At 33.0% G+C, this 25,524-nt stretch overlaps 10 protein-coding genes across 10 annotated transcripts; 3 read left to right on the top strand and 7 right to left on the bottom strand.

Annotated features, from left to right (window-relative positions):
• Window positions 1-5: 5 nt before the first annotated feature.
• On the bottom strand, window positions 6-1,230 carry AC631_04819 (uncharacterized protein; the record flags this gene model as incomplete). The annotated part of the gene is made up of 1 exon (XM_015613648.1): window positions 6-1,230. A coding segment is annotated over one exon (1,225 nt), but the record flags the coding sequence as incomplete, so codon positions are not given.
• A 2,212-nt stretch (window positions 1,231-3,442) lies between these two features.
• Window positions 3,443-6,202, top strand: AC631_04818 (uncharacterized protein; the record flags this gene model as incomplete). Its single annotated transcript, XM_015613647.1, has 1 exon — window positions 3,443-6,202. One exon carries the CDS (start codon window positions 3,443-3,445, stop codon window positions 6,200-6,202), a length of 2,760 nt encoding a protein of 919 aa, XP_015465532.1.
• Window positions 6,203-6,622: 420 nt separating this feature from the next.
• On the top strand, window positions 6,623-7,576 carry AC631_04817 (RTA1 domain-containing protein; the record flags this gene model as incomplete). The annotated part of the gene is made up of 1 exon (XM_015613646.1): window positions 6,623-7,576. One exon carries the CDS (start codon window positions 6,623-6,625, stop codon window positions 7,574-7,576), a length of 954 nt encoding a protein of 317 aa, XP_015465531.1.
• A 443-nt stretch (window positions 7,577-8,019) lies between these two features.
• AC631_04816 (fungal specific transcription factor domain-containing protein) lies at window positions 8,020-10,626 on the top strand (the record flags this gene model as incomplete). Its single annotated transcript, XM_015613645.1, has 1 exon — window positions 8,020-10,626. The coding sequence occupies one exon, from the start codon at window positions 8,020-8,022 to the stop codon at window positions 10,624-10,626; it is 2,607 nt and encodes an 868-aa protein (XP_015465530.1).
• Window positions 10,627-11,406: 780 nt separating this feature from the next.
• Window positions 11,407-11,889, bottom strand: AC631_04815 (DIP1984 family protein; the record flags this gene model as incomplete). Its single annotated transcript, XM_015613644.1, has 1 exon — window positions 11,407-11,889. The coding sequence occupies one exon, from the start codon at window positions 11,887-11,889 to the stop codon at window positions 11,407-11,409; it is 483 nt and encodes a 160-aa protein (XP_015465529.1).
• A 399-nt stretch (window positions 11,890-12,288) lies between these two features.
• AC631_04814 (uncharacterized protein) lies at window positions 12,289-14,757 on the bottom strand (the record flags this gene model as incomplete). The annotated part of the gene is made up of 1 exon (XM_015613643.1): window positions 12,289-14,757. One exon carries the CDS (start codon window positions 14,755-14,757, stop codon window positions 12,289-12,291), a length of 2,469 nt encoding a protein of 822 aa, XP_015465528.1.
• Window positions 14,758-15,832: 1,075 nt separating this feature from the next.
• AC631_04813 (uncharacterized protein) lies at window positions 15,833-16,294 on the bottom strand (the record flags this gene model as incomplete). Its single annotated transcript, XM_015613642.1, has 1 exon — window positions 15,833-16,294. One exon carries the CDS (start codon window positions 16,292-16,294, stop codon window positions 15,833-15,835), a length of 462 nt encoding a protein of 153 aa, XP_015465527.1.
• A 532-nt stretch (window positions 16,295-16,826) lies between these two features.
• On the bottom strand, window positions 16,827-17,843 carry AC631_04812 (uncharacterized protein; the record flags this gene model as incomplete). The annotated part of the gene is made up of 1 exon (XM_015613641.1): window positions 16,827-17,843. The coding sequence occupies one exon, from the start codon at window positions 17,841-17,843 to the stop codon at window positions 16,827-16,829; it is 1,017 nt and encodes a 338-aa protein (XP_015465526.1).
• A 1,385-nt stretch (window positions 17,844-19,228) lies between these two features.
• On the bottom strand, window positions 19,229-19,798 carry AC631_04811 (uncharacterized protein; the record flags this gene model as incomplete). Its single annotated transcript, XM_015613640.1, has 1 exon — window positions 19,229-19,798. The coding sequence occupies one exon, from the start codon at window positions 19,796-19,798 to the stop codon at window positions 19,229-19,231; it is 570 nt and encodes a 189-aa protein (XP_015465525.1).
• A 1,853-nt stretch (window positions 19,799-21,651) lies between these two features.
• Window positions 21,652-22,398, bottom strand: AC631_04810 (uncharacterized protein; the record flags this gene model as incomplete). The annotated part of the gene is made up of 1 exon (XM_015613639.1): window positions 21,652-22,398. The coding sequence occupies one exon, from the start codon at window positions 22,396-22,398 to the stop codon at window positions 21,652-21,654; it is 747 nt and encodes a 248-aa protein (XP_015465524.1).
• Window positions 22,399-25,524: the final 3,126 nt, after the last annotated feature.

Below are 25,524 nucleotides of genomic sequence, written 5' to 3'. Positions count from 1 at the left end.
CATACCTAAACCACTCAAGATTACACGATTCTCTTTCTTGAGCAATTCAAAAGTGTGTAAAGGAACAACACCAGCAGCCCCTGCAATTCCAAAGTTGACGAAGAAAAACCCAGCACTTAAAGTACTTATATCATTTGAAAGAAATGCAGGGTAAATGAATGCTCCACTTGTCAACATGCATACAATAATGCATAATCTTCTTCCTAATAATTCAGTCATTTGACCAAAAAAAATTCCTCCTGCCACAGCTCCCAAATTACATACTACCATAGTAACTGTCTTTCTATCTGACCCAATATTGTGCTGTTTTACTAAGAAAGTTGGATACAAATCTGCTGATCCATGAGATGTAAAATGGATTCCTGCTGCAAACAAGACCAAGTAAACAAACATAAGTCCTTCGGTTTTGATCACAGAAAGCACGCTTTGTTTAATTTTTTTTGATTTCAATTGTTCAATGTCATATTTTGCTTCTAATTGACGCTGAGTTTTTAACCTCAAAAAGTGTTCAGACTCTGGAAAGAACACTCTCCAGATAATTACAATAACTGGCAACCCTGCACTAAACCAAAATAACGCTCTCCACCCTTCGCCTGGTTTGTATGTATCTTCAAAGGCTCTGAAAAATATAACAGCAAGAGCATATCCAAAATTGTAGGCAGGCAAAAATAAACCTGATAAAATTGATCTTGCTCTAATGGGCTGGTTTTCTATAGCTGTTGCTGCGGCGTTGCCATACATACCACCCATAGCAATACCAAATAAAGCTCGGACTGCTAAAAATTCTTTGTATGTTTTTACAAAACCAGTACCAATTTCCAATACAACAAATATAGCTAAGTTTATGATAAATGGCCATTTTCTTCCATAATAATCAGAAGCTACACCAAAGATAAGTGCACCAACTGATCTCAACATTAAAACTAAAGTCATCCCCCAAGTTATGTCAACTATATCAACTCCTAAGGTAGCAGCAATTTCGGGAGCAGCAGCAGAAACGCAGAAAAAATCTATAGCATCTATAATCCAGGCTGTCCAGCCGAGAAAATAATAGTTCCAATCACTGAAGGTCATTTCCTTCAAACCAGGAATAGGATTTAAGATCTGCCATACTTTTTTGTCTGTCTTCACCAAAGGTATATCAAATAAAGTAGTAGATCGCGTTTTGAAGTAATGTATAATATTACTTTTAGTTAAATCTGGTGATCCATCCTCTTTAGAAAAGTTCATTTTTGCTTTGATGTAGATATCAACAGTATTCGTAATATTGAAAAGCTAACTCGTGAGAGTTCATTCTGAATATTTATAGAAGATATATCTTGACTGTATTTTGTGGGGTTTTTAAAGGCTTTAGCCTTTCGGTGAGACGTTGCGATAGCTGAGATAATCGTAAATTTATTTAAATTCAAGTTAACTCAAGTGAAATACATGGTTTGCTAGAAAAATTCTCAAACGAACCTTGAGGGGAGTTAGAAGATGAGTGAAAAATTTAGACAGAACGGATAACTACTCCGTATAATACTACACCGTTGAAATAATTTTATTGTAGCTGGCGGGAAGAGTGGAGATCATGCATTATTTCTTGGACAAATTCTTGTACCTATAACTCAAATTTAATGCGACCTCAAGGCTAGCAAGGAACTTTTTTTTATGCAGAAAGCTAATTAAAACGGAATTGTTAAATATTCTTGAACCGGACTGAAATCCCGACAGGAATATACAGCAGGTAATTAACCAGCCAGTAAAATGTTTACCAAGCAACTATTTCTCTCATTTTCAAATTGGTTCTTTTTATTTTATTAAAATAATCAAACCCCAGAAGATATATAAGATAATCCCACACTTCAGTAGACAAAAGAATGAGATTTGGATATTTGAGAAAATGAAGCAAGGTTTATAACAAAACTTAATTTTGCGCTTTTATTAATTCCAAGCTAATCCACTACATATGGTAAAGTGGTAATATTGAGTTCTAGTAGATATGATTTGGTGCTTCTAATGTATATATATATAGGTACGTGTTTTGAATGTGCATTTACGCATCTTAAACTTTATATCAATAATCATGGTCTAGCACCTCGCAAAATATGATAATAAACATATGCGTATCCTTTATCCAATTTACTGGTATAAATTGGGCGTAAAGACTGAGATTTTTATCTAAATTTATCTCTGAAATTTCCGAATTCGATGGGGGGCTTTGTGATGTCCAGGAACGCCGCTCATCTCCTACAATCACCGCTACAAACGCTTATCGCCGCACATGTAGTTTTAATATTGATTTAGTGCTAGACATATAAATCGAATTAAGTATTAGCATATCAATTTCATTATTTATTCAGACAAATAATAATACCATACTACGTGCTACTGTGATATTTCAGGTATAATGCTAAAGAAAGAATTAAAAGTCAGGGAATATTCACACATTCAATGGAAAGCTTATAGATATTCTCCTTCGTTTGAAGCAGCAGTATCATTCGTAGTTTTGTTTGGACTAACAACATTGTACTTGATATTTCAGCTACTCAGGGCAACTTCAAGCACTCAAGTCAATAAAAGACATAGAGGTATCATATGGACCATAATTCCTCTTATTATGGGTGGATTATTTGAAACTTTTGGTTATGGTGTCAAACTTATTTCAAGCCTTGATTATACAAAAAATAAGGCCTATGTTGCTGAAATACTTTTTTTCTTAATTTCCCTGTCCTTATACACCATTACATTTTATATGTCGTTGGGGTTATTAATGAAACGCTTAGAATTTCGAAAGCTTTTCTTTATATCGACTGGAAATTTAATTATTATATTTGTTATAGGTGATATACTATCCTGCCTTATACAACTTGTTGGGAGACTCATTATAGTGTTTCGATCACTATCTATTGGTAAAAACATAAATATCAGCGGTATGATTATTCAAATAATTTTTCTTAGCTTCTTCATACTCGTTGCATTAGCATTTCACTATAAAGCTGCAAAATATCCAAATGAATACATCATGATTATCAGAAACGTTCCGTCGCAATTTAATAATTGGAATTCAATCTTATTGGTAATCTTATCGTGTTCCACATTGCTACTTATGAAGTATATATTCAGATTAATTGAAGCTCTTCAAGGTGTAAATGGTTATTTAAGTTCTTATGAAATATTTCTGTATTGCTTTGACACCGCCGTAATGTTCATAAGTACGGCTCTTTTTATTTCGCAAAACATTGGAAAATATCACCTCCAATTTGAGACTTACTTTTGCAATGATTCAAGCGAAGAGTCAGTTGTAAAAATTATTCATACAGATTACTTTTCTTTGTAATATATATCATTATCACACGTAAAGGTATTGCGGCCAAAAAGATGCACAATATGCACTCTTTTTATTTACTACATAAAAATGTAATTTAAATATTAATAGAATGTTTAATTTTTTAAGATTGATATGTCATTTGAACAAAAAAATAAGAGAAGTCGACCTATCTTAGTCTGTAATAATTGTCATAAAAAGAAGAAAAAGTGCGACCGTAATCTTCCGTGTGCAAATTGCATTAAGTTAAATATTGATAGCACCTGTGCTTATAGTAACAATAATGATATTAGCCGAACAAGAAAGGAAAAAAACCTTACGAAATCAAAAAGTAGTATAGAAAATGAAGATATTTTAACCTTTAATCCATCAGTTTCTCAGAAAATTGAAAAACTCAATAACAAAATTAAAGACCTAGAAGCTTCGATAGCCATAGCCACTTTACGAAATAACAATACTTCTAATACTAGCACTGACGGTGAAATCAAAAATCTGAATGGCTCCAGCGTTCTGGGGTTGCTAGCAGTTGAACCTACAGATGGTTTCGAAAACTCATTACTCTGTATTGGTAAAAATCCAGTGGATTCAGAGGACCAAACAATCAATTTTCTTGCCACATTTCATGGTACCTCTGATGGTAGAGTGAGAGCTCAAACATCTCCTCTTGGGCCCTTACGCTTTCTTGTTTTGCTGAGGGAAGACCCTTGTGGAATTATGACGTGGAAATTTCTAGTAGCACACGCCCTGAAGAAGTTGTCTTTAGAAGAATCAAAAGGAGAAGCTTCATCTTTACCGAATCAAACATTGGAAAATAAATCTCGTAATTTTTACGGTAGAAGTTATATCAAAAAGATTGAGAAGGGCAATTCTATATCCGACATTATTGAAATGAAGAGCGCTATATCTAACTTTGGATTAAATCTAGGAATAAGTCTTTATCCAGGATCTGAGTTATGGAATGATACCTGTTTAGCTGATCAGATCAAACATATTTTACCAAGCAGAAAAATAATTTGGCTACTTGTTAATCGTTTTTTTGACTGCCTATATCCATTTTTCCCGATACTAGATGAGAATACTTTTAGATCTTGCATAACCCGAATCATTGGAGAAGATGTTGAAAGACATGAAGAAAAAGGTGTTGAAACTGTAAAATTGGGAAATATGAAAGACATATTTCTTTCAGCAATTCTATTGATCGTTCTAAGATTAAGTTATTTATCATTATTAGGTAACAATGCAAAAAAAAATGAATTCAGGTTGAACTCAGAAGAAATGAAGTTGGATTCTGAAAGCCAAATATTGTTGAATAATCCTATCCCTTTAGAAACCTTAAGTATAGTAGAATTATGCATTAACGAATTTGGATGCATTAAGGAGCCGACTTTGGAACTTTTTCAAGCATTGGCTATCATTCAAATTTATAGGACATACGCACCAGAGGAAGATACCTTTGGCAGGTTCGAATCTGCAATTAGTATTGGAAACTTATATCAAATGGCCAATTCATTATTTTTGAATCGAGATCCAGATTGTCTTTTGTACCTTTACGAAAGCAATGTCAACGAAGAAACAAAAATGTTGAGAAGAAGATTATGGTATTATCTTATTAATGCGGATATTGAAGATTCTATAGTTTACGGTACTCCTATTCATACATCTGAGTCTGATTTTGATACAAAAACTCCTTATATTCCGGAAGGTGCTCAAAATACTTTTGATTTAGATAAGGAACGTCTATTTATATTGAATGTAAATGAGTTGAACCCTATAATAACTGCTGTTCATAAAATTCTTCAAAAGATTTACAAGGTCAAATCAGATATGAAAATTTTTTCTTTGGCTGAATGTTTATCTGATTTTGAACTTTTGGTGCAAAATAGTCTAGGGCATTTAAATGAGTACTTAGTTGCCGAGACTGAATTTGACTATAATAAGACATTAAAAATACAGAAATTCAGATTATATATATATTGCAAAATAATGTTGCTGTATATTTATTATGGATTTTATTTATATTATGAGAAAAGGAAAATGTTTAAATTCAGTTTGTTTTACTTGAAGAAACTGATAGCAATTATTTTCTACGAAATGGCAGGTATTTCGAAGGAATTTTTATATTCAGCTGACGAATACTTTGGACGTGCCTTTGCTTTAACAGCCACTCCTATTCTTCAAGTATTTAATAGAATGGAAGCTGTGCTAATTCAATTTCAAATTAGAATTAATTGTACCCTGCGGATGATAAAAAACAAATTACTTGCCAACAAAATAATAAGCTCGGTACACAAGGATCTATACCTTCAACGCCTAAATAATATATGTGATCTCTTAAAAACATTTGAAGCTAAAAACGGTCAATTTATATCGAGTTTGAGCAGTCGGTATTACTATTCATGGAAAGTAAAATCACTTTTTAATGGTTCAAATATTTTATTTGGTGGCATAATAAGCCTTTTAGATGAATCGATTACTAATGAAGCAGCCTTAAATTTTTCTTTGAATGAACTAGGTGATTTAGAAAGTTTGTTAAGCATTTGTCTTGATCTTAAAGCTCAAGCTAATAATAAACATTCAAAAAATATGAGCTCTCATAAAAATTTCAATGAATATAAAGAATTATCTGATCCTGAAAAAAAGTTAATGAATGATGCACAAATTGACAGGCTCTGGAAATATATAGAAATATACAGACAGGAATTGAATAGTTCTTTTAAAAAGAATGTCTTCGCCAGAATTGGGGGGAAAGTGTCCTCCGTTAATCAAATGTCTTTAGCTGACGACTCTGGATTAATAGGTAACATTCATACCGATGTGCTTCATGAGGACTTTATATATAGAAATCTCTTAAGTGATGATTTCTTCTTTGACAATAATTTTAATGCAATAAGTTAACGTCATAGCTAGAAAGTATTGACTCATTTCAAGCATATCATTCATATGTAGATAGACATAGTAGAATTTGGTTGATCATGCGGCTGAACATATGAATATACAAATCTCTACCTGAGAACTTTTTAGCAGTTTCCTATGCATGAGAGAGGCACACGCATTCCGAAATGCATGCATTTTCGATGAAAAAATTGCTGTTTACTGCGCACCAAAAATGTTAAAAGAATTTAAGTCCATTTAAGTCCATTCAAGTCCGTTAATCGCCTTTAATCACCGTTTGTAATTGTCTAAAGAGGCCCAGCCGTATGATATATAAAATGGTTCCGTTATCACTAATATTAGATACATTGATTTTGACATTAATCACTTACTATTAACTAAAACCTAGTGTCTAAGCATACTATTAATATTTGAACAGAAAAGATGGTTAATAAATTAGAAATCAGAGATCAATCGTGGAAGGCCTATAACTATACACCTTCAAAGGCAGCAGCAGCAGTTTTTGTTGTGTTATTTGGATTGATAACAATTTTTCAAGCTTACCAAATTGTGAAGACGATGACTTCAAAAAATTATTCTAGAAAAGAAAAGCATGTGCTATGGATTATGCTTCCTTTTTTATTAGGAGGAATCTTTGAAATTATTGGATATATTGGAAGACTCATTTCCAGCTCCGATGTCAATTCCCTTGGACCATATATTATCCAATCTGTTCTTGTGTTAGTTGCACCTGCATTATTTGCCGCTACCCTCTACATGTCCCTTGGAAGGTTAATTGCACGTTTGGAATGTCAAAGATACTCAATTATCCCATTGAAGTATTTAACAAAGATCTTTGTGATTGGTGATGTGGTGTCCTTCTTCATGCAGGCAGGTGGAGGAGGTATTATGGCCTCAGGTAAAACAGAGTCATCCATGACAACTGGAAAGAACGTAATTGTTGGCGGTTTGATAGTCCAGATAGTTTTCTTTGGCATGTTTATGGTTGTTGAGCTGATCTTTCATTATAGGATTCTCAAGCATCCAAACGAATGTGCTATGATGACCAGAAACGTTCCTTCACAATTCAATAACTGGAATTCCGTATTATTTACTCTTTTAGCATGCTCAATACTTATATTCATAAGATCTATATTCAGGTTGATTGAATATATTCAAGGAAATGATGGGTATCTTATTTCGCATGAAGCATTTCTTTATGGTTTTGATGCAGCGCTCATGTTCTTGAATATGGTGATCTTCACTTCGCAAGATATTGGAAAATATTATGTCTCATTTCAAGTAATTAAGTCCAATAGCGCTGAGGGTGATAACTATAGCCCTAATCCCACTGTAACTGACAAGGAGTCAATTATCGGAGAAACAAAATTTAATTAAGGCATACATAAATATATATTTTCAGCAGTTGAGATCTCTCCCCTGTAATTTTTAAACGCAATGCGAAATAAAATAAATGATTAAATTACAGTATTCCCTTTTGTATTTACAGTATTGTAAGCGGTTAAGGAATGGTTAAGGAATGGTTTAGAACCAATACTGAATCTTCCTTTGAAGAACATTTGGTGTGTATATACCCAGACTTAATTGAATAATTATTGCTTTTAAAGTGTAACTTTAATTTTTTACAATTTTACAATTCTTTTCTTTTCTTTTCACTGAAACAAGTCATCAACTGTATGTCATCCGAAAGGAATAAGAGACGAGCGAGACAGATTCTTGTTTGTGGTAACTGCCACAAGAAAAAGAGAAAATGTGATAGAAATCTCCCTTGCTCAAGTTGTAAAAAACTAAGCATTGATGCCACTTGTTCTTATAGCACCATGTCTAATAAAAAGCAACATTTACACGATGACCAACGCTTTACTTCAGAAACTCATAAACCTTTAAGAAACATATCAGGTGGAGAATATGATAGAGGAGATGAATTGTTATACAGTAAAATAGAAAAATTGAACAATAAGATAAAGGACCTTGAAGCTTCAATAACCATAGCAACATTACAAAACAAGCAGGATTCCGATGGTTTGACTATTCAAAATAGCGTCAATAGGAGTATACAGAAAGGATACATTAACCCAACATCCGAAAGCTTGGGGGATACGAAATCGATAGGGACTGATTTTCGCTTTATAGGTTATAATCCTACTATGTCGGATGAGTGCACAATAAATTTTCTTGATTCTCTAAATAAAGATCCAAGAAGTGAGTTGAAAGCTCCAGTTACCCCATTTGGGCCATTGAAATTTATCATTTTACTGAGGCAAGATCCAGGAGGTATTTTGGTATGGAAATATTTGACTTCTCCTAATAGAATACACTTTTCAATCGAATCAGTATTTAAAAAAAATCCGAAAAATGAAGATTTAGAAAGAAGGTCACGTCAATTTTATGGAGATAAATATATTAAGCGATTAGACAAAACCTATTCAGACACAGATATTATCGAAACAAAAAAAGCTATATCTAATTTTGGTCCGAAGTTGGGAATCTGCTTCCATCCTGTAGTCATTAGTAATAGCACTTGCTTGCTAGAACAAATCAAACAAGTACTACCTGATAGAAGAACTCTTAATATACTAGTCGATATTTTTTTCGAAAACTTGTTTCCATTCTTCCCGATACTTGATGAATCAGCATTTAGAGCTGACATCTTTCGATTAGTTGAAATTAACACTAGTGACAAATCAAATGGGGAAATTAGAGATATTGTACTAGGAAGCAAGCATGACTTAGCTTTTTTGGCAACATTATTGATAACTTTGAGACTAAGTTATTTATCATTGTTTAGTTATCTGATAGAAAAAAATGAAGAGTTTCTAAAGTCGGAGGATAGTTCCTTGAATTCGAAAAATAGACGACTTCTTATGGAGCATCCAATACCTATTGAAGCGATAAATATTGCTGAGCTATGCCTTAAAGAGTTTGATTTAACCACTGAATCGTGCTTGGCACTCTTTCAGTCTTTATGTATTATGCATATTTATCACAAACATGCTCCAGAAGAAGATCCCTCTAATAATCATCAATCGACAATTTCTATTGGAATTTTGTATCAAATGGCTAATTCTTTGTTCTTGAACAGAGATCCTGAATATATATTGCACTTTTCTGAAAGGAAAGCAGATGAAAGGATTGATATGTTAAAGAGAAACTTGTGGTATTACTTGGTTTGTGCCGATATTGATGATTCAATAGTATTCGGATCTGAAATCTACACAGTTGAATCAAATTATGATACCAAAAAGCCTTTCCTAAGTGAGGATTCTTCGAAAATAAGTGAGATCGAGAAACAAACAATCATCGCATTTGATAAGTTGTACCCCGTTTTAATGTCTGCTCATGGAATTTTAGCACTTATATTTAGAGTTAAATCTGAAATGAAATTTTCTGATTTAGCTCAAAGATTAACTGATTTTGAAATTTTAGTCGAAAAAACCCTTGGAAATATGGGTACATATCTAGTGTCTAATAATTGTTATCCAGAGTTTTTCAAGATTCAGAAATTCAAGTTATATTTGTATTGCAAATTGATGTTGCTGTATATTTATTATTGTTTTTTTCTATATTTTGAAAATAGGAATGTTCAATTGAATATTTTTTATTTGAAGAAACTGTGGACTATTGTATATGACGAATTGGGTTATAGCTGTGATAATTTTTTGTATTATTTTGAAGGCCTCTTTGGGTCAGGCTTTGTTCTAATTGTTACTCCAATTTTTGAATATTTGACCCGTATGCGAATGCTATTTTGTCAATTTCGAGTTAGGCTTACCAGTACTCTTCGATCTATAAGCATGCATACGTTTAACAAAAGCCTAGTTAAAAATTCCCTGATTAAACTCTATTCCAAATCGCTAAATGCTTTGATTAATATTATTAGTGAATTAGAAATGAGCAGTGAAAGCACAATGTCAAATTTAAGTGACAGGTATTTTTATGCATGGAAAAGTTTCCAGTCATATAGGTATGGTCGGAATATTTTAGATGATCATACTCTATATGAAATTGATGAAGAGAGTAGTTCAAATGCTAATTTAAAGTATTCTTTAGATGAATTACAACAATTAGAAAACCTACTCAGACATGTTCTAGGTCTGATGAACTACAAATCATCAGGCTTGATTAATGGTAGGAATGGTTATGGTATCCATACTAGGAAAATAGAAGAGTGCATGCTTTATGATCATCAAATTGATAAATTATGGTTTCTGTATGATTTGATGAGACAGGAATCTTTATCTTCTCGAAATGGAGTTTCTAAATATAATAAAAGAAAAAACTTATCTTTTATGGAAAATGCTCACACCAATGACGCTAATACTAGAGTGACTAATGAGTTTGATAATCATATATTACACGATAACATATTCGGAAATTTTGCAATTGATGACTTTTTCTCTGATAATCCTTTCAGCCTCATAAGCTAATCTAATTATAAAATATATACTAAGAATAATAGATTGACATGGATAGTTTTATAATACATTACTATTTATTTTGCAGCGCTTAGTCATTTTCTTTACTCTACATAATTTTATTGAAGATATGTAGCACCTCATACATATAACCAACTTTTCAAAGCTTCTTGGTATACGGTTTCGGATTTATGCACTGAATACACACCCAATTCCATTGAAAACTATACAGCTTTCTGGGTATATGCTTAAATCGGTGCAGAAATTCTAATTACAAGATTTTACATCAAGAATTTTGTAATAAGTATAATGTTGTCTGCACTATCAAATAAAGGGATTCATTTTATTTTGTCAAGATAAATGCCAAATAAGCTATTTATCTGATGCAACATAGTAATTTTTTGTTTTGACTACACCCCAAAAGATAATTTTAAATATGAATTTATTCAAATCCCCAAACCCACCCTCTCAAATCTCGATAATTGATAATTGGTTGTGATTAATATTAGATAATTGATGCACATGTGAATAGTGACGAGATAAATATAAAGTTTAAGCAATACTCCTTTCATGCCTCTAAATTGTTGAATGTCTTTATTTTTACCTGCGCATTCATTTCAGGCTCTTATCCACATTTCCAAGATTTGATACCAAATTTGAATCCTTTCCAAACTATATTCTCTCTATATATAAACCTTTCATAAGCATATCTATCCAATCATAGAATACTTCTGCGTACTTGAAATGGTAAAAAATTGCAAAAAAAGTTAAATAGCTGCTTACTTGAAGAATTCAAGTCACTTCAGTTATTAAGTCAGATAACCAATTCTGTTCTTGTATCTTGGTATCCAATATTCTCAATTGCTGTGCTAGCTTATCAAGCAAATGCTGATAATCCTTTACTTTAACAGTTGATACAAATTTAATTTCACTTCTTGAGTACATGTCTCTTTTAATCACACCCTTCTTGGTAGTGTTTCTTATTACTTCGATATTTCTTATATATTGATCCCTTTCTGCTAACGCTTGAGTCATAGATTTTGGCTCTTCATGGTTCCCGAAAAGAAACTTGATTTGTGTGTTTGACAAATTAATATTACATATTAGGTTAGATAACTCAGAGGATAGACTCATGTATTGTTCAATTAACTCATTTGGGTTTTCTGCTGGTTCATCACCTTCTTGAACCGAGCAATTGTCATTTATACGAGATTCTAACTGTCTCAATCTAGATAAATAATCTTTTCTTATCCTTAACGCCTCTGCAAGTTTCATGGAAATTTATATTTAAATTTAAATAAAACTCGAAATAAATTTAAATTTTATGAAAAAATTAAAAAAAGTGTAAATTTGGATGCTATTTATAGTTGTTTCTCCCTCAGAATAAGTCATTATATTCTAGAAAATGTGAGATAGCAATTATTTTTGTCACTAAGGGGCTACTTCTTATTTCGCTACCTTGTTTTTAAACTATAAGGAGGTACTACTAGAGGCTACCACGACATATTAGTTTTGAAAAATATTACATCATTGAGTCAAACAATTTAAAAAAGCCTTAGTAGTTAAATTAATAAAAAATTCGTAAACATATAGAGAAGTATTGCAAATCTAAAGCATTTCACGTAGAAAAAGTAACACATGTTTCAATAATTAATGCTTAAATCTATATACTATTCAAAAAGATACAGCTTTAACAACCAAGACATCGAACCCTTCAGTTTCGCTTAGATCAATTAATTGATTAACGGAATCTGAAAACATTTCATCTGTTTCATCCCTAGCCAAATTATTAGGAACTACAAACATCTCATTGCTCGAACGAGTGCTTGCCCTCAAGACGTCCTCATTTATGTTGTTTTCTTTAGTATAGTGAATTGACAAATGCGCCTTTGTATTGTGCAGAAAAAGGGACCTGATTTTTTCTTCAAACCCAGAAGACAGTGATGAGGACGTATTTATGAAAATATTAACCGATAATAGATTAAATGCCAATTTATAGACAACATGTAAGGCCAACAAATCACTCGCACTCAAAAAGTTATCATGATGTAAAACAAGATTAACTGAGTCAATACCAAAGATTGATCGTGGTTCTTCATTCTCAAAAAAGTTCGATATGCATACCTTATCTTCAATAATTTCCTTTGAAGTAAGCTTATTATTTGCATTGGTTACAAATAAACCAAAATGAGAAGCACATGAATGAAAAAACTTGCCATATAACGCACGTTCTGAATCTTCGTAGCTAAAATTACTGCTATTAGAAATATTTCTAGCTAATTCGTTTTTATTAATAGTGCAAATTAGCAATTCAGAAGCCTCAGAGATCTGGTCATTAATAGTGAAAATATGATTTTTATATGTGGACAATACTGATCTCGATGTGAAATGATTCCCTAATAGTTCATTAAACATCTTCATAATTGTTAGTATAGAAGAAGATTTATGAAGTTCGTTTTCATTGAAATTAGTAATGGAATCTTCTTGATAACTGTTTTGATATGAAGCTTCCAATAAATGTGATGTCCTTGACGTAAATTCTCTCAAATGTACTGCCTTTATATCAATACTATAATTCTTCTCTGAATTATCACTCAACATCGATATATCATGGGTGAATGACATTAAATGTGAGATGGAATGTATATCTCTTAATAACAAGACTAATTTTGAAATACGAAATTTGTCCAATTGATCAATATCAATATTTTCTAATGAATGAACCTCTTGTAAATCTTTTCCGGATGCAAGAAGTCCTGAATCTGACGAACCTTCTTTTATTATTGGAGTACCATCTAAGGATGCTTCACCTTTCAAGAATTTTTCAACTCGAAGTCTGTATTCAACAGGATATACTAGCAAAGTCAAAGGAGTAGTCAAAAAGGTAGTAACTAACGTCATAACAATAAACATTGAGTATACCCTTTGCGTAATGATTCCAGCATTCAATCCTACGGTTAAAACAACAATTTCAACAATTCCCTTACATGACATCAAAACTCCGACCGCTAATGACTCACGCCAAAGTAATCTATTAAGCTTTCCAGCAATAAACCCTCCAAATATCTTGCCCACCATTGCTAACAAAATTATACCTATTGTATATGCCCAATCAATACCTCTGTTCAATAATCCTATATTCACATTTAATCCAGCTAAAGCGAAATAAATAGGAATTAAAACAATGTGTACTAAATCTTCTAATTTCTCCGTAATTTTTATCACATATCCATTTGTCCTAGGTACAATAATACCTACCATAAATGCTCCAAATATGGGATGTACACCAATAATATCAGTGAAAAACGCTGATATAAATACTGTTGTTAAAATAAATAACATCAGAATTTGTGAAGGTTCTCCTGAAATCAAGTCATTTGTAAATCTCCGTAAACAAAATTTCATAGCCAATCTAACTGGAAAACATAAAAATAAAAACCACGCTACCGTCAAAAGCAAAATATAAACTGTATTTACAGCATTTGAAGCATTGGCTAAAGTAACTACTAGTGCTAATAAGATCCATCCTGTCAAATCATTTGTAATTCCCGCAGCTAACACAATTGTGCCCACTCTATCAGTTATTAAATTCAATTCTGTTAAAATACGGGCCAAAACGGGAAAGGCTGTAATACACATAGCCACTGCAATAAATACCATATACGTAGTGAACTCTATTGGTTGTAGTTCAGTAGAATCCATTCTATACGTAGTATAGATACCCTTTGCAATACCACATCCCAAGGCAAACGGGATAGCCATATTGATTATCCCAACACTAACCGCCACCTTCATATTCTTCTTGATAAACGAAATATCCACTTCTAGCCCGATAATAAATAAAAATAAAATAATTCCTATATTAGCCATTAACGTCAACCCAGGAATAGATTCCTCTGGAAAACAATGCTTCGTAAAGTTTGGAATGTGTCCCATCACCGATGGTCCTAGGATTATCCCCGTAACAACCTCAGCGATAACCTTGGGCTGTTGTAACCTACGAATTGGATAGTATATTAATTGGCATAATAATATAATTAAGACTGCTTGGAAAAGAAAAACTGTATACGGTGATGATTTCAGGTATTCTAATGGATTTCTGTGGGCTACTATGCCTGCAACTGTATGGGTTTCGACTGCCATTGCACCTTTGCCTATCCTTTGTGATAATTCTTGCTAAAGAGTAATCAGATTATATTTTGAAACTATATTATTATTATAATATTCGGCTGTGTAAAATCTCGTTGCGTATTACAACTATATTTATCTTAGCGCAGGTCATCGTTAATTTATCTTATATACATTTTACGCGCGGTCTCCCTTCGTATATTCTAGGGACATAGAAGAATGAAGACAATGGAAGGAATACTAAAATTGGCAATGAGGGGAGCCTATGTACTGTCGGATGCCATGCCAAATGGAATATTAGAGATGCAAAATGACCGTAGGCAAGATATTGGAAGAGAAAGGAACCAGTAAGAGAAGTAGAATTATATATAAGCGTATGAAAGTATCTATAGGTTTATTGGAAGAACATATATTGCACTATAATGTATTCGATTCTTAATAAACCAAGCAGATTTAGCACAATTGTGACATTCAGCTATTTGGTAGTAGGAGCAACATATCCTTTCCTATTATCATATAAAGGATCCATCAACACCCCAATAACAAGGAAAGGAGTGGCTAATATCAGGGTATTATTCACCAAGATATAATATTACAGTTTATGGTTATTTCATAGTGCTTTCTGTCGTGGGAAGTCAAAACATATTCAGATTGGTCATATTATGGCCGAAGGGAGCTTCAATATATCAGATAGACTTACGAGTATTGCGAAAATCTGCTCCACTGCCGACGGGTGATTTAAAAACTGGATGCCCATACTAGGTTGTACGTCAGTTTTATAATTATGGCTTAAATTTGTTCTGTATTCGCATTTCTAATAGTTAGTACATCTAATCGATAAGGATTGTTTATGTTAATATTAGGAAATTTATAAAATTTGGAACGTCACTGTTTTTAAGAATATTGCATCTTAATATAAAGGATGTATCGGTTGAATAATTCTTCAAATCCTACTGAGCTAACTGATATTTCGCTAATATCCTATAAACAGATCAAAAATATAACCAACAGAAAATTAAAAAAAGTTGCTTTTGCGATCTATGTAATATATTTCAAGCATTTCCCATTTGAGACCATTGAAAATCTAAGATTAATTATCTTGCTCTACCTGACTCTTTAAAGCTCGATTAAGTTCATTAAAGCCCGTTTCCGTTTTATCCTTCAAGCCCGTCCATTCAAAAACATAAGATAAAATTCCACTGAAATTTTCGGACTGAGCTAGTTTTGTTTTGGTTTGGCCATCTATATCTAATGGAATAAATTCAAAAGAGTGTATACCGACAAACAAAAAATCAAAAAGCAATTTACCTTTCCATTTGAAAGATCCCGGGTTATTCTCCAACACAATTGGATACATTATGTTTTCATTTCCACCATTTAGTTTCATTTTAATTTCTAATTGAGTTCCCGGCTGGGGACTCTTTGAACCAGGAGTGTAAATTTTGATGTCAGTGAAAAATGGATTCCATTGGGAGTGTTTCTTGAAATCCAAGAAAACTTCTCTCACCTTCTCTGGTTTGGCATCGATGATTATGGTTGTATTCAATAGCATTTTTGGTTATACTTTAATCTATTATTATCGTTTGTTGCGTTGAGATAATTGCTGCTTATATATGTGTCATTTTAACTCCGTCTGCGGGCTGTATGATGACAAATAATGCACGCCGTAAAAAAATAATAGAGAGCATTATGTCAACATGACATATATCTCTGCACAAATCGGCCTTGTTGAGAAGATTTTACCTTCTCAGCCACCCAATTTCAAAAAAATACGATCTTAAGAACGGATAATTTTATATCTATCTGAATTATAAGAATCTTTTATATAACGACACGTATAATTATCTAAAGAATTTTATCATTTACTTAAACTATTTAGTCATTAAATTTACCAATTGGACGGTTTGTAACATTTTCCATGGACCCCCATATAATTCGCTACGATTTTTTCCTTCTTAGTATAATTTTTTCTTTATATCATTCTAAAATGGGAATTAGAGCACGTCATACGTGAAATCTTACTCGTTTTAATGCTTATTTATATCCGAAGCTTCCATTGAAAATTAAGTTCCATAGAGGACTATTTATTTACTCTCAAAGTTCATTTGATTGGTTGCCAAGAATGAGGTCAAATCTTTTACTTCATAATCATACAGAAAAACAAGCTGATATAGAGAAATATCCTTGTGATCCCTCCAGTGACCAAATCTTGCTAGATTATAGTTTTTAAACCAATGACAATAAAATGTCCAAGTATTTCCTTGATAACCCGTCCGACCTGTTAATATCACACGCAATGAACAATAGTAAAAGAGTAGTTTGCAAGCAAAATATTCTTTTTTATCATTTGCAAGAATATAAAATTCGTCATCTTGTTCCCCAATCCATCCCCATATGAGTTGTTGATTATTCAGAATAATTATTTTGTAGATAATACTTTCAAGTTTCTTTATAGAATCAATGTATATCAACGACTCATGGGGCTGAATTTCATCTCTCTCCTCCAAAATAAGCCTGTATTCTGTAAGCTGTTCTATCAAGGATATTCTATTACAAAATTTAGAATCCAAAACCGTGGTTGTATCCTCCTTAAATAATATTCCAAAACTAGTTTCTTCTAAGTAGGGAACAATGATACTCTTTACATGTTTCATTCCCATGCATATGGATAAAAGGCTAGGTTGTGATATGTCATATGCTATAAGTGGAAGAAACATTGTGTGATGATGCAGCAATAAATTGAATATGATAAGACTTGAAATCAAAATTTCTATTGCTTGTGAAATTGAATGTGGCCCATTTCCGGATTCAATATCATTGATGACATTCATTGTTTTCTTAACGCTATTCAAAAAATACTGAATTGTCTTTCTGTAGAGTACCTTACTCTGATGAAATCCTCTCAATTGATTAGGCTCGAATATAGCTATATGACAGTCAAAAAACTTCATAGCTTGCGGTGATTGAATCAATTTACTACCCTTAATAGATTCATAAAAATCGAGATTATCTAGGTGCATTGTACTTATAGCATAAATACAATTTCGAACTAAATCTGAATGAAACCCTAATCTTTGACTTTCCTTAAACCAGGCATTCATTTTTGGATTTGGATTGGGTTTAAAATCAAATTCACATAGTTTTTGGTAGTAACATATCAACTGATACTCAAATGATGATATTCCGATGAGGCTAGGTATTGAATTGAGTGATTTCTGTGACTGGGATGTACTTAAAGAGTGAAATCTAGCTTCTTGCTCATCATTACTAATAGTACTCCTTGATAGTCTGGGCTGTACATCAGGATATACACACTCGCGATTTCTATGAGCGCAATACTCACATGCTGGTCGTGCTTCATCACACTTGAACTTGTTAGAATATTTATCTCTAATGTTCTAATAACACTCCAATGTATCATGATCACTTAACGTACCTTGATCTTGAGCTTGCGACAATTAAGACATCGGACAGTTCGACGTTTAGTCCTTGTTTTAAATGGATTGATCCCCTCTAGATTATTACTCTTCATCTCTACTGACCTACTACTTTAAAAATACGTTTCTTGAACTCGTACTTCAGTTAACCTGAGTGATAACTTATCTTTGCTTACATAATAATGAATTGTTTATCTGTTTAACAGAATATATAGGCCGTTTGCAAACTAGAAATCGCCTTATACTCATTAAAACTGCCGATACATCTAATATTATATTAAACCAGTAATAATTAATTTGCACAAAAGAGTATGATCACGCTGGTCACTCGAAAGAGAGATCTTGTTACGAGTATGATTTGAAAAATTCTATGAATTTTGAAGTGTCTTAATCAAAGATAGTTCCTCTATGTATGACGTATCAGTATTTGATTTCATCATATTATATTGTAATTTGTACCTGGCTCAATAATTGACCTTATTGTATATAACTGAATTTGATTTCAAAGTAAGAAAAATCGCATCAATTTTACCAGTAACATTTAAAGGCAAAATAATGGAGAATAAATGAAATAGAATCGTTATAACTTAGAAGGATGAAAAACAACACGACCATTAACTTTTCCCTGAGCTAATTTGTTCAAATAATCAGGCAATGAATTAAAAGGAACAGCAGTAGAAACGGGCTTTATTCTTCCCTGTGCCACCCACTTCATGCATTCTACTTGTTCTTGAGACGTGCCGCCAAAGTTGAAATTAATTTTTACCTCCTTTCTAGCCAACTCAAAGTTCCTAACGAATAGTTTAGACCTTCCTAGTCCCACTGTGACAATTCTACCTCTTGCTTTGACATACTCTTGACATACGTCAAAAGTCTCTTGAAACCCACAGAAGTCAAAACAGACATCAAACGATTGCCTTGTATAGTTTGATTCACTAATGTCCAGGTAAAACTCCGTAGCCCCATACTCTTTCGCCAATTTTTTGGCTTCGGGTTTGATATCCACTGCTACGATAGTACAGCCAAAGTTATTAAGAATTTGCAATGCATTAAGACCTAGCCCCCCCCATTCCCATAACCAAGACATGAGCTGTAGGTACTAAATCTTCTCTTGCTTTATTAATAGCATGAAATGGCGTTAAAACAGCATCTGATGCAATTGCAGCTTGCTCATAGGTCACTTCATCTGGAATCGCGATTAACCCCCTCAAATTTTTTATCAATAAGAACTGCTGAAACCCACCGTCTAGAGTCAATCCATATGCTTCTACAGATCGCAAGCAATTGTTGTCAAATCCACTTCTGCAGTTGTCACAGATTCCACAGAAGCTTGCAATTGCGATTGCAACGCGGTCTCCAACCTGATAGTCATCAGGGACACTATCACCACCTATTTCGACGATTCGGCCTGCGATCTCATGTCCCATTACAAGCTCATCTGGAATGTATCCAGGTTGTCCATGTACTATGTGAACATCACTCTGGCACAAACCAGCAGCCATTACTTCAACTAAAACTTCTCCATCGTTTGGTCTTGTAACGGGCCACTTATCATATCTCACCATATTTTTCTCGCCTCTTCTAAAACCGAATGCAACTTGTGTCTCTGGTATCTTCATGTTCTTGTGTGTTGGTTGTATTATTCGAAAAAACTTCGTAATGAGCTGGTTATAAATTTCAACTCAATTTTCATTTTATCCCTATTCTGGTCGGAGAAAATCTATTTTAGCGAGGTATACCGAAATTTAATCTGCGACAGAGTTTAGACTGTCAGATACTTTATCATAACATGTATCTAAATTAGTTTTGATTTGCCTAACGATTAACAATCTAATCTAATCTAAGTTATCTTAGCATGATTACTTTATGTTTTTAAAATTAAGGGATCAATTAGCAACTTAATAACATAAGGAGTGTTACGCTAAATTTAGAATATTGCAATTCTAATGATACGCATTAAGGACCCCGCTTGTTATTACGACTGTTAGCAATGACAGAGATCTTATCGATAATAAAATCTAATTGGATTTTGAGAAAGCAGAAAGAGCTAAAGTCACAAATTCCCTTCGCTTGATTATCTGCTAGAAAGCATTGGGAAAAATGAGAACTTGAAAATATAAAGATTATCGTCAGTATATTTATGTGTGCCTCGTGAGTAAATAAATACTTGGTTCCGCTATTTCTACTATGTTGCAAATGATTTGAATACATTCTACTCAACCAATTATCTATTTGAACCTTACATTATGCGGGGCAGCGAGTGACAAAAAAATCAATAATTTGCTACAGAGATTCTCAAGCTTTGATAGATGTTTACTTTATATATGCGATTTTGCTTAACTATTAAAAGGAATCGACCTAATGACACTACTCTAGAATAACCAAGCATTTCAGACTTTTCAAAATCTAAACACATCCAATCAAAGTAGGCCTTGACTTGGTGCTGGAATGTTGAGAAAGTAAACTTTAAAGTTTTCAATATGAAATCATTATCTTTTCCAGGCCTTTTTAAGTTTATAGCAAGATATATCCAGCTTATTTTCATCAAGAGAGAATCTATTTGCAGAATTATACACAAATTTATCAACATCGTAGAAAATAATTTGACTTCAATTTGTTGAAGGTTACTCATCCTCTCCGATAACATTGGCACGAATACTTTGTTTCCGGTATTTTTAGTAGAGCAGTCTCTTATTCTTTGATTGAAATTCTCTGCTTCGTAGAATCTCTCAAGTCTGACGGCTTTCATGAATTGTACCTCTTTGATAATGATTTTTCAATACAATCTTCTAATACTAGGTTGAACTCGCAAAAATTAAAACTTAAATTTGTTGATCAAGAATATTCGGGATGTCAAAAGAATAATTATTAAAACGCTTATCGTAACAAGAATTTCGACTTTTGGTTATGTCCTACGCATATAGCAATGTCTCGCACATTGACATATCTTTGCATATTTTCTAGAATATTGTCTCAAATGAAGTATTGAAGGCATTTCTTCTTAAACTTTACCTGAATTCGGATAGGCAATCTGACTAAATTCTCGCTTCCTTTTGAAGGCATAAGGATGAACTTCAATTATAAAAATTCTATAATTTTAGCAATTGTCTTTAGCCGAAGTCGGTTGATCAGCATCGTGTCTTTATGTAACAGACAACCCAATTTCATGCTTCAACAGGAAGTAATGTGGAAAAAGGTCGGTAAGAATGTCTACTTCTGGCAAAAGAACGTTTGTTTAAGTTCACTACCAATATTTGCAAAACTTTGTTGGGCAAATGCGACCTTATATGAACCCCGTTAACTTATAAAATCTGGAACTCATGCATTATTTACGATTGGAATAAACAACGATAATATGAGGTAATTGCAAAATTAATTTCTAGAAGGTTGCCCAAAGCTCAATTATGAATTTTATGATTAGTCGCTAGTGAGCAAGTCACAATATTAAAAAGTCGAGATGTCCTTTACTACTTCAAACATTCTCTAACTGTCGGTCAAAAAAGAGCACATCAAATATCTTGCTTTCCAAGTCATCAAATATAGACAATGATTTATTATCCTGATATGAATCACTAGTATAAAGAACCTCTTTTTCATTCATTTCTTCTAAACACATTTCATAGTCCTTCAATGTACTCTTTTCTTTCATTCCACACAAGTAATCTCTCAACTCAATATTAAAGGGTACTCCAAAGTCCAAGCTGTCCCCACTTGACACACTGTCGCACTGAAGAAGAACCATTTTTGCATAGATCAAGCTTTTTCTTATCTTTTTTGGATCACTTTGTTTCACCGTCCGATTAAGATTCATTTTACACATTCTAATGTTGCTTAATAAATAGCTCCTAGCGCGAGATTGGAGTATTATTTTCCTGCTTTCATATAAGAATGAAGCTAAAATCTTGTAGCTTTTGTCAATATAAATGGGTTGGGCATGGATTGTCTCTAAAGCAATAGGAGATCCTTTTAAAAGCATTTTAAATAAATGTGCAGTTGTCGTAATATTCCCCTCAACATTGTACTGCGGTAATCTCAACTTCTCACTAAATATCACATTAGTTAAAAGTTCTCTCTTCATTGGGTTTGTTATAACAGTTAAATCATAGTCTGATCCATCGTCATTTAAGCCACGCATTCGTGATCCTCTTAAGTAGACCGCTAATACTTTGCGGTTAATTAGCTCCTCTGTGTCTCTAACTACTTGTTCTATTACTTCCATACTTTGGTTTCATGATACTTCGGTTTTTAATTCGATTGGCTAGTGATGGTAGTCGTTAAAGTGTATATCAATTTGTTAAACTTGATCTAGATAAGAGTATTGGTTCATTCAGTCCTTATCGGCATTTACTGCAAAGTAAATTTACTGGCGAATATGTGTATGAGTATTATAGTTTCGATACATGATACACATATTCTACCTGATTTCTTCCCTTATCAAAATTTTAGGGTTACCCTTCCTTAAACTTTATATTGATTATATAATGAGATTTGACATTTTATTATCTAAGCACATTCGAATTTCAAATGCATAGAACCCATCAGAAGAGTAGAACATAAGCTTAAATATGATATTTGTAGTTAATTGAGTTCTACAGAGTATGAGAAGTGTTGAAAACAATCAAAAGGAAGTTTATACACGTTGAATTGATTAAGGACGAAATACTAGTTCCGCTTTTTTTCCAATCTTTTCGAAATTTCCGTTTGTACTTCCTGTTGTGTCATATAATCCCAATTTGGACACTCCTGCTTCCAACCTCTTTCGTTCATTAATCGATCAACAATATTTAAAAAATATCGATGCTTATAACGGATAAGGGCTTCCTACGATTTCTTTATAAACTTTGGTCAGAGCAGTACATAAACAAGCTTCTGATTATGTCCCCTCCCCGATAGACTAGTAGATCCAACTTTTTTTGATTACTTGTCCATATTTGTATGCCCAATAGAACTTAGCGGCTAACTAGTAATTAATATTGCAGTACTCTATCAAACAATTTTTCCGAAGTTAATAAGGCCATTCTTATTAATCCTAGCTTGTCTTTTTTTACTTCATAAAGCTATATGTTATTATACTTAGAAATTTCAGTAAGGTCAACTCCCACTTGCTAGACCTTGATAAATAACGTGGTTACACTCATATCAAGGAATATATATCACTACTTGACGTTTTATACATTAAAAACCTTGGATTTAAATTAAACCAAGCTCATAAATAATTCTCCCTAAATATATTCATCTATACAACTAATAGAAATTTCCTAGTTGCGGAAAGTGCATTTCATTGTGACTGAAAATTATCAAATTTCTCCTATTTGTTCCATGTAAAATAACGGAAGTTGAATCCAAGATAAACCTTACAATTAAAGCTTAAAAAAAGCATCTCGCTCTATTTTCGCAGCCTCTTTTGATTTTGGAAATATATATGATAAGTTTATCTACCAGAAGGTATCTCTACGATTGGGAGTCTGTCCCTCAAACTTATATTAAGAACTTACTATACACTGCAACTGTGTGCAAACTGTTCAGCAACATACAAAAGTATAATTTGTTTTTTATCGATTTTTTTTGAACCTACTGAAACAAAACGAACAAAAAAGAATAATAATTAAAAAAACTCACAACTTTTCTATTGCCACATTTGAAGATTCCTTCTGGGAGGAATGTTGAAAATATTTGTTTAACCATCAAAAGAAATGAAATGTAGATTATCATGCGTCTCGTTAGCGATTCACAGCTTTATCATATATGAAATTTCAACAAGCCCATATAAAAGCTGAAAGAATTGATTTTTCTTCTTGGAGAGTAGTTTCTTCCTTAGACAACTAACTGATCAATTAACGTTATGTGAAAATTACTTTATCTGGAGCATAAAATTTTCTATCCGAATATAATACACGAAGTAAAAAACTTCTTTCCTTCTGTCGCAACCTGCCAAATGAAGGGATAATTATTTTTTCAACGTGCGCGAGACCTCAAGATGTACATTAGTATAACCCGCTTTTCCTTTTGTTAAAATACCCACCCTTCTTTTAAGAAGTCGTCGTTTAAAAAATGGTAACAATTCGCTTCCTGGAACATAAATTGCCGATTCTCACTTATCGTACTATAAGTGTATATAATCCATCTCACACTTAACAGAATTGACTACATCAAAGCTATGTAAATCTGTTCTGCACAACATAACCATTTTTCGTTCATGATTTTTTCATTTAGAGACTACGAAAATTTACATTTAATATTGATGAAGCTTCTGAAACAATTTGCCGATTTTGATGAGAGTATAGTAGGTGTCGCACACTGTTTGCAAGTTAATTGTGGTCCCCTCATTCCATTTTAATATAATAATATAGGTAGAACAGGGCAACTCCTATTTGCTCGCCCCTAGGTTTAAGAAACTCACGAGAAAGCTAGAGATATGTTGGAAATAATAGACTACTATAACATAATACATGGAGATATAAACCGAAGAAATACTCTAGATTCCAATGGAAAAGTATATTTTATTGATTTTGTATTAAGAAGACAGATTAGACTCCAACCCAGTTAGTGTTAATCTTGAGGTAACTAGAAGGGAATACAGACGGTAGTGCAGAATTTTTGGCAGCTCATACCGACGAAATGCAAAGAATTGGATGAGCAGTCAGTGGACAAAAATGTAGCATGATATAGAGTTATATATATTGGGTAAGACAGTATAATCAATAAAAAATAAAATGCATCCTTCTGTATCAAGCAGTCCAAACAATAATGTGGATACTTTGGAATAAGCCGGGAAGTATGCGAATGGCCCTTCTTACCAACCTTCCACCTATCTCGAACGTTCCTGTTTGAGATTGATCAGAATCAGCTTCCGCTTCGACAACCTCAAATTCAAGCAATATTTATTGGATACTAAACGATTGAGATCACTGAAAAGTGGAGTGTTATTTTCTGATAGGGGGTGGTCACCTAGGGTTTTATTTGCTTTGGTTTTAAGAACATATCTTTATTAAGCATTCTTTTGTGGCACCAATAGGATTTTTATTGGGATTTTTTAAGTGTGAAATTGTGGATGACAAAATGACCATAGACTACTTTGTCATCAATGACCCAGAAACTGTTGCGCACGGCATTACTGAGAAGTGCAATAGCGGGATTTTTCTATATGGATGTGGCTGATACATATGGTGCAAAGAGTAAATTAGTAAAATGCTTCGAGGTACCTGGTAAAACAGAAGGGCTGGATTCATTTCCTAGGTGTAGCACAAGGTCCTCAGGGAAACATTCCGGCAACAAGCTTCCGGCAACCTTAGACCCAATCACAAAACATTCTGAAAATCATGATTTTGATGTAATTCGTGGCAAC

The sequence above is a fragment of the Debaryomyces fabryi genome (genome assembly GCF_001447935.2).
Source record: "Debaryomyces fabryi strain CBS 789 chromosome Unknown contig00144, whole genome shotgun sequence".
Taxonomy (NCBI): domain Eukaryota; kingdom Fungi; phylum Ascomycota; class Pichiomycetes; order Serinales; family Debaryomycetaceae; genus Debaryomyces; species Debaryomyces fabryi.
This window is presented reverse-complemented; position numbering and strand designations above follow the sequence as displayed.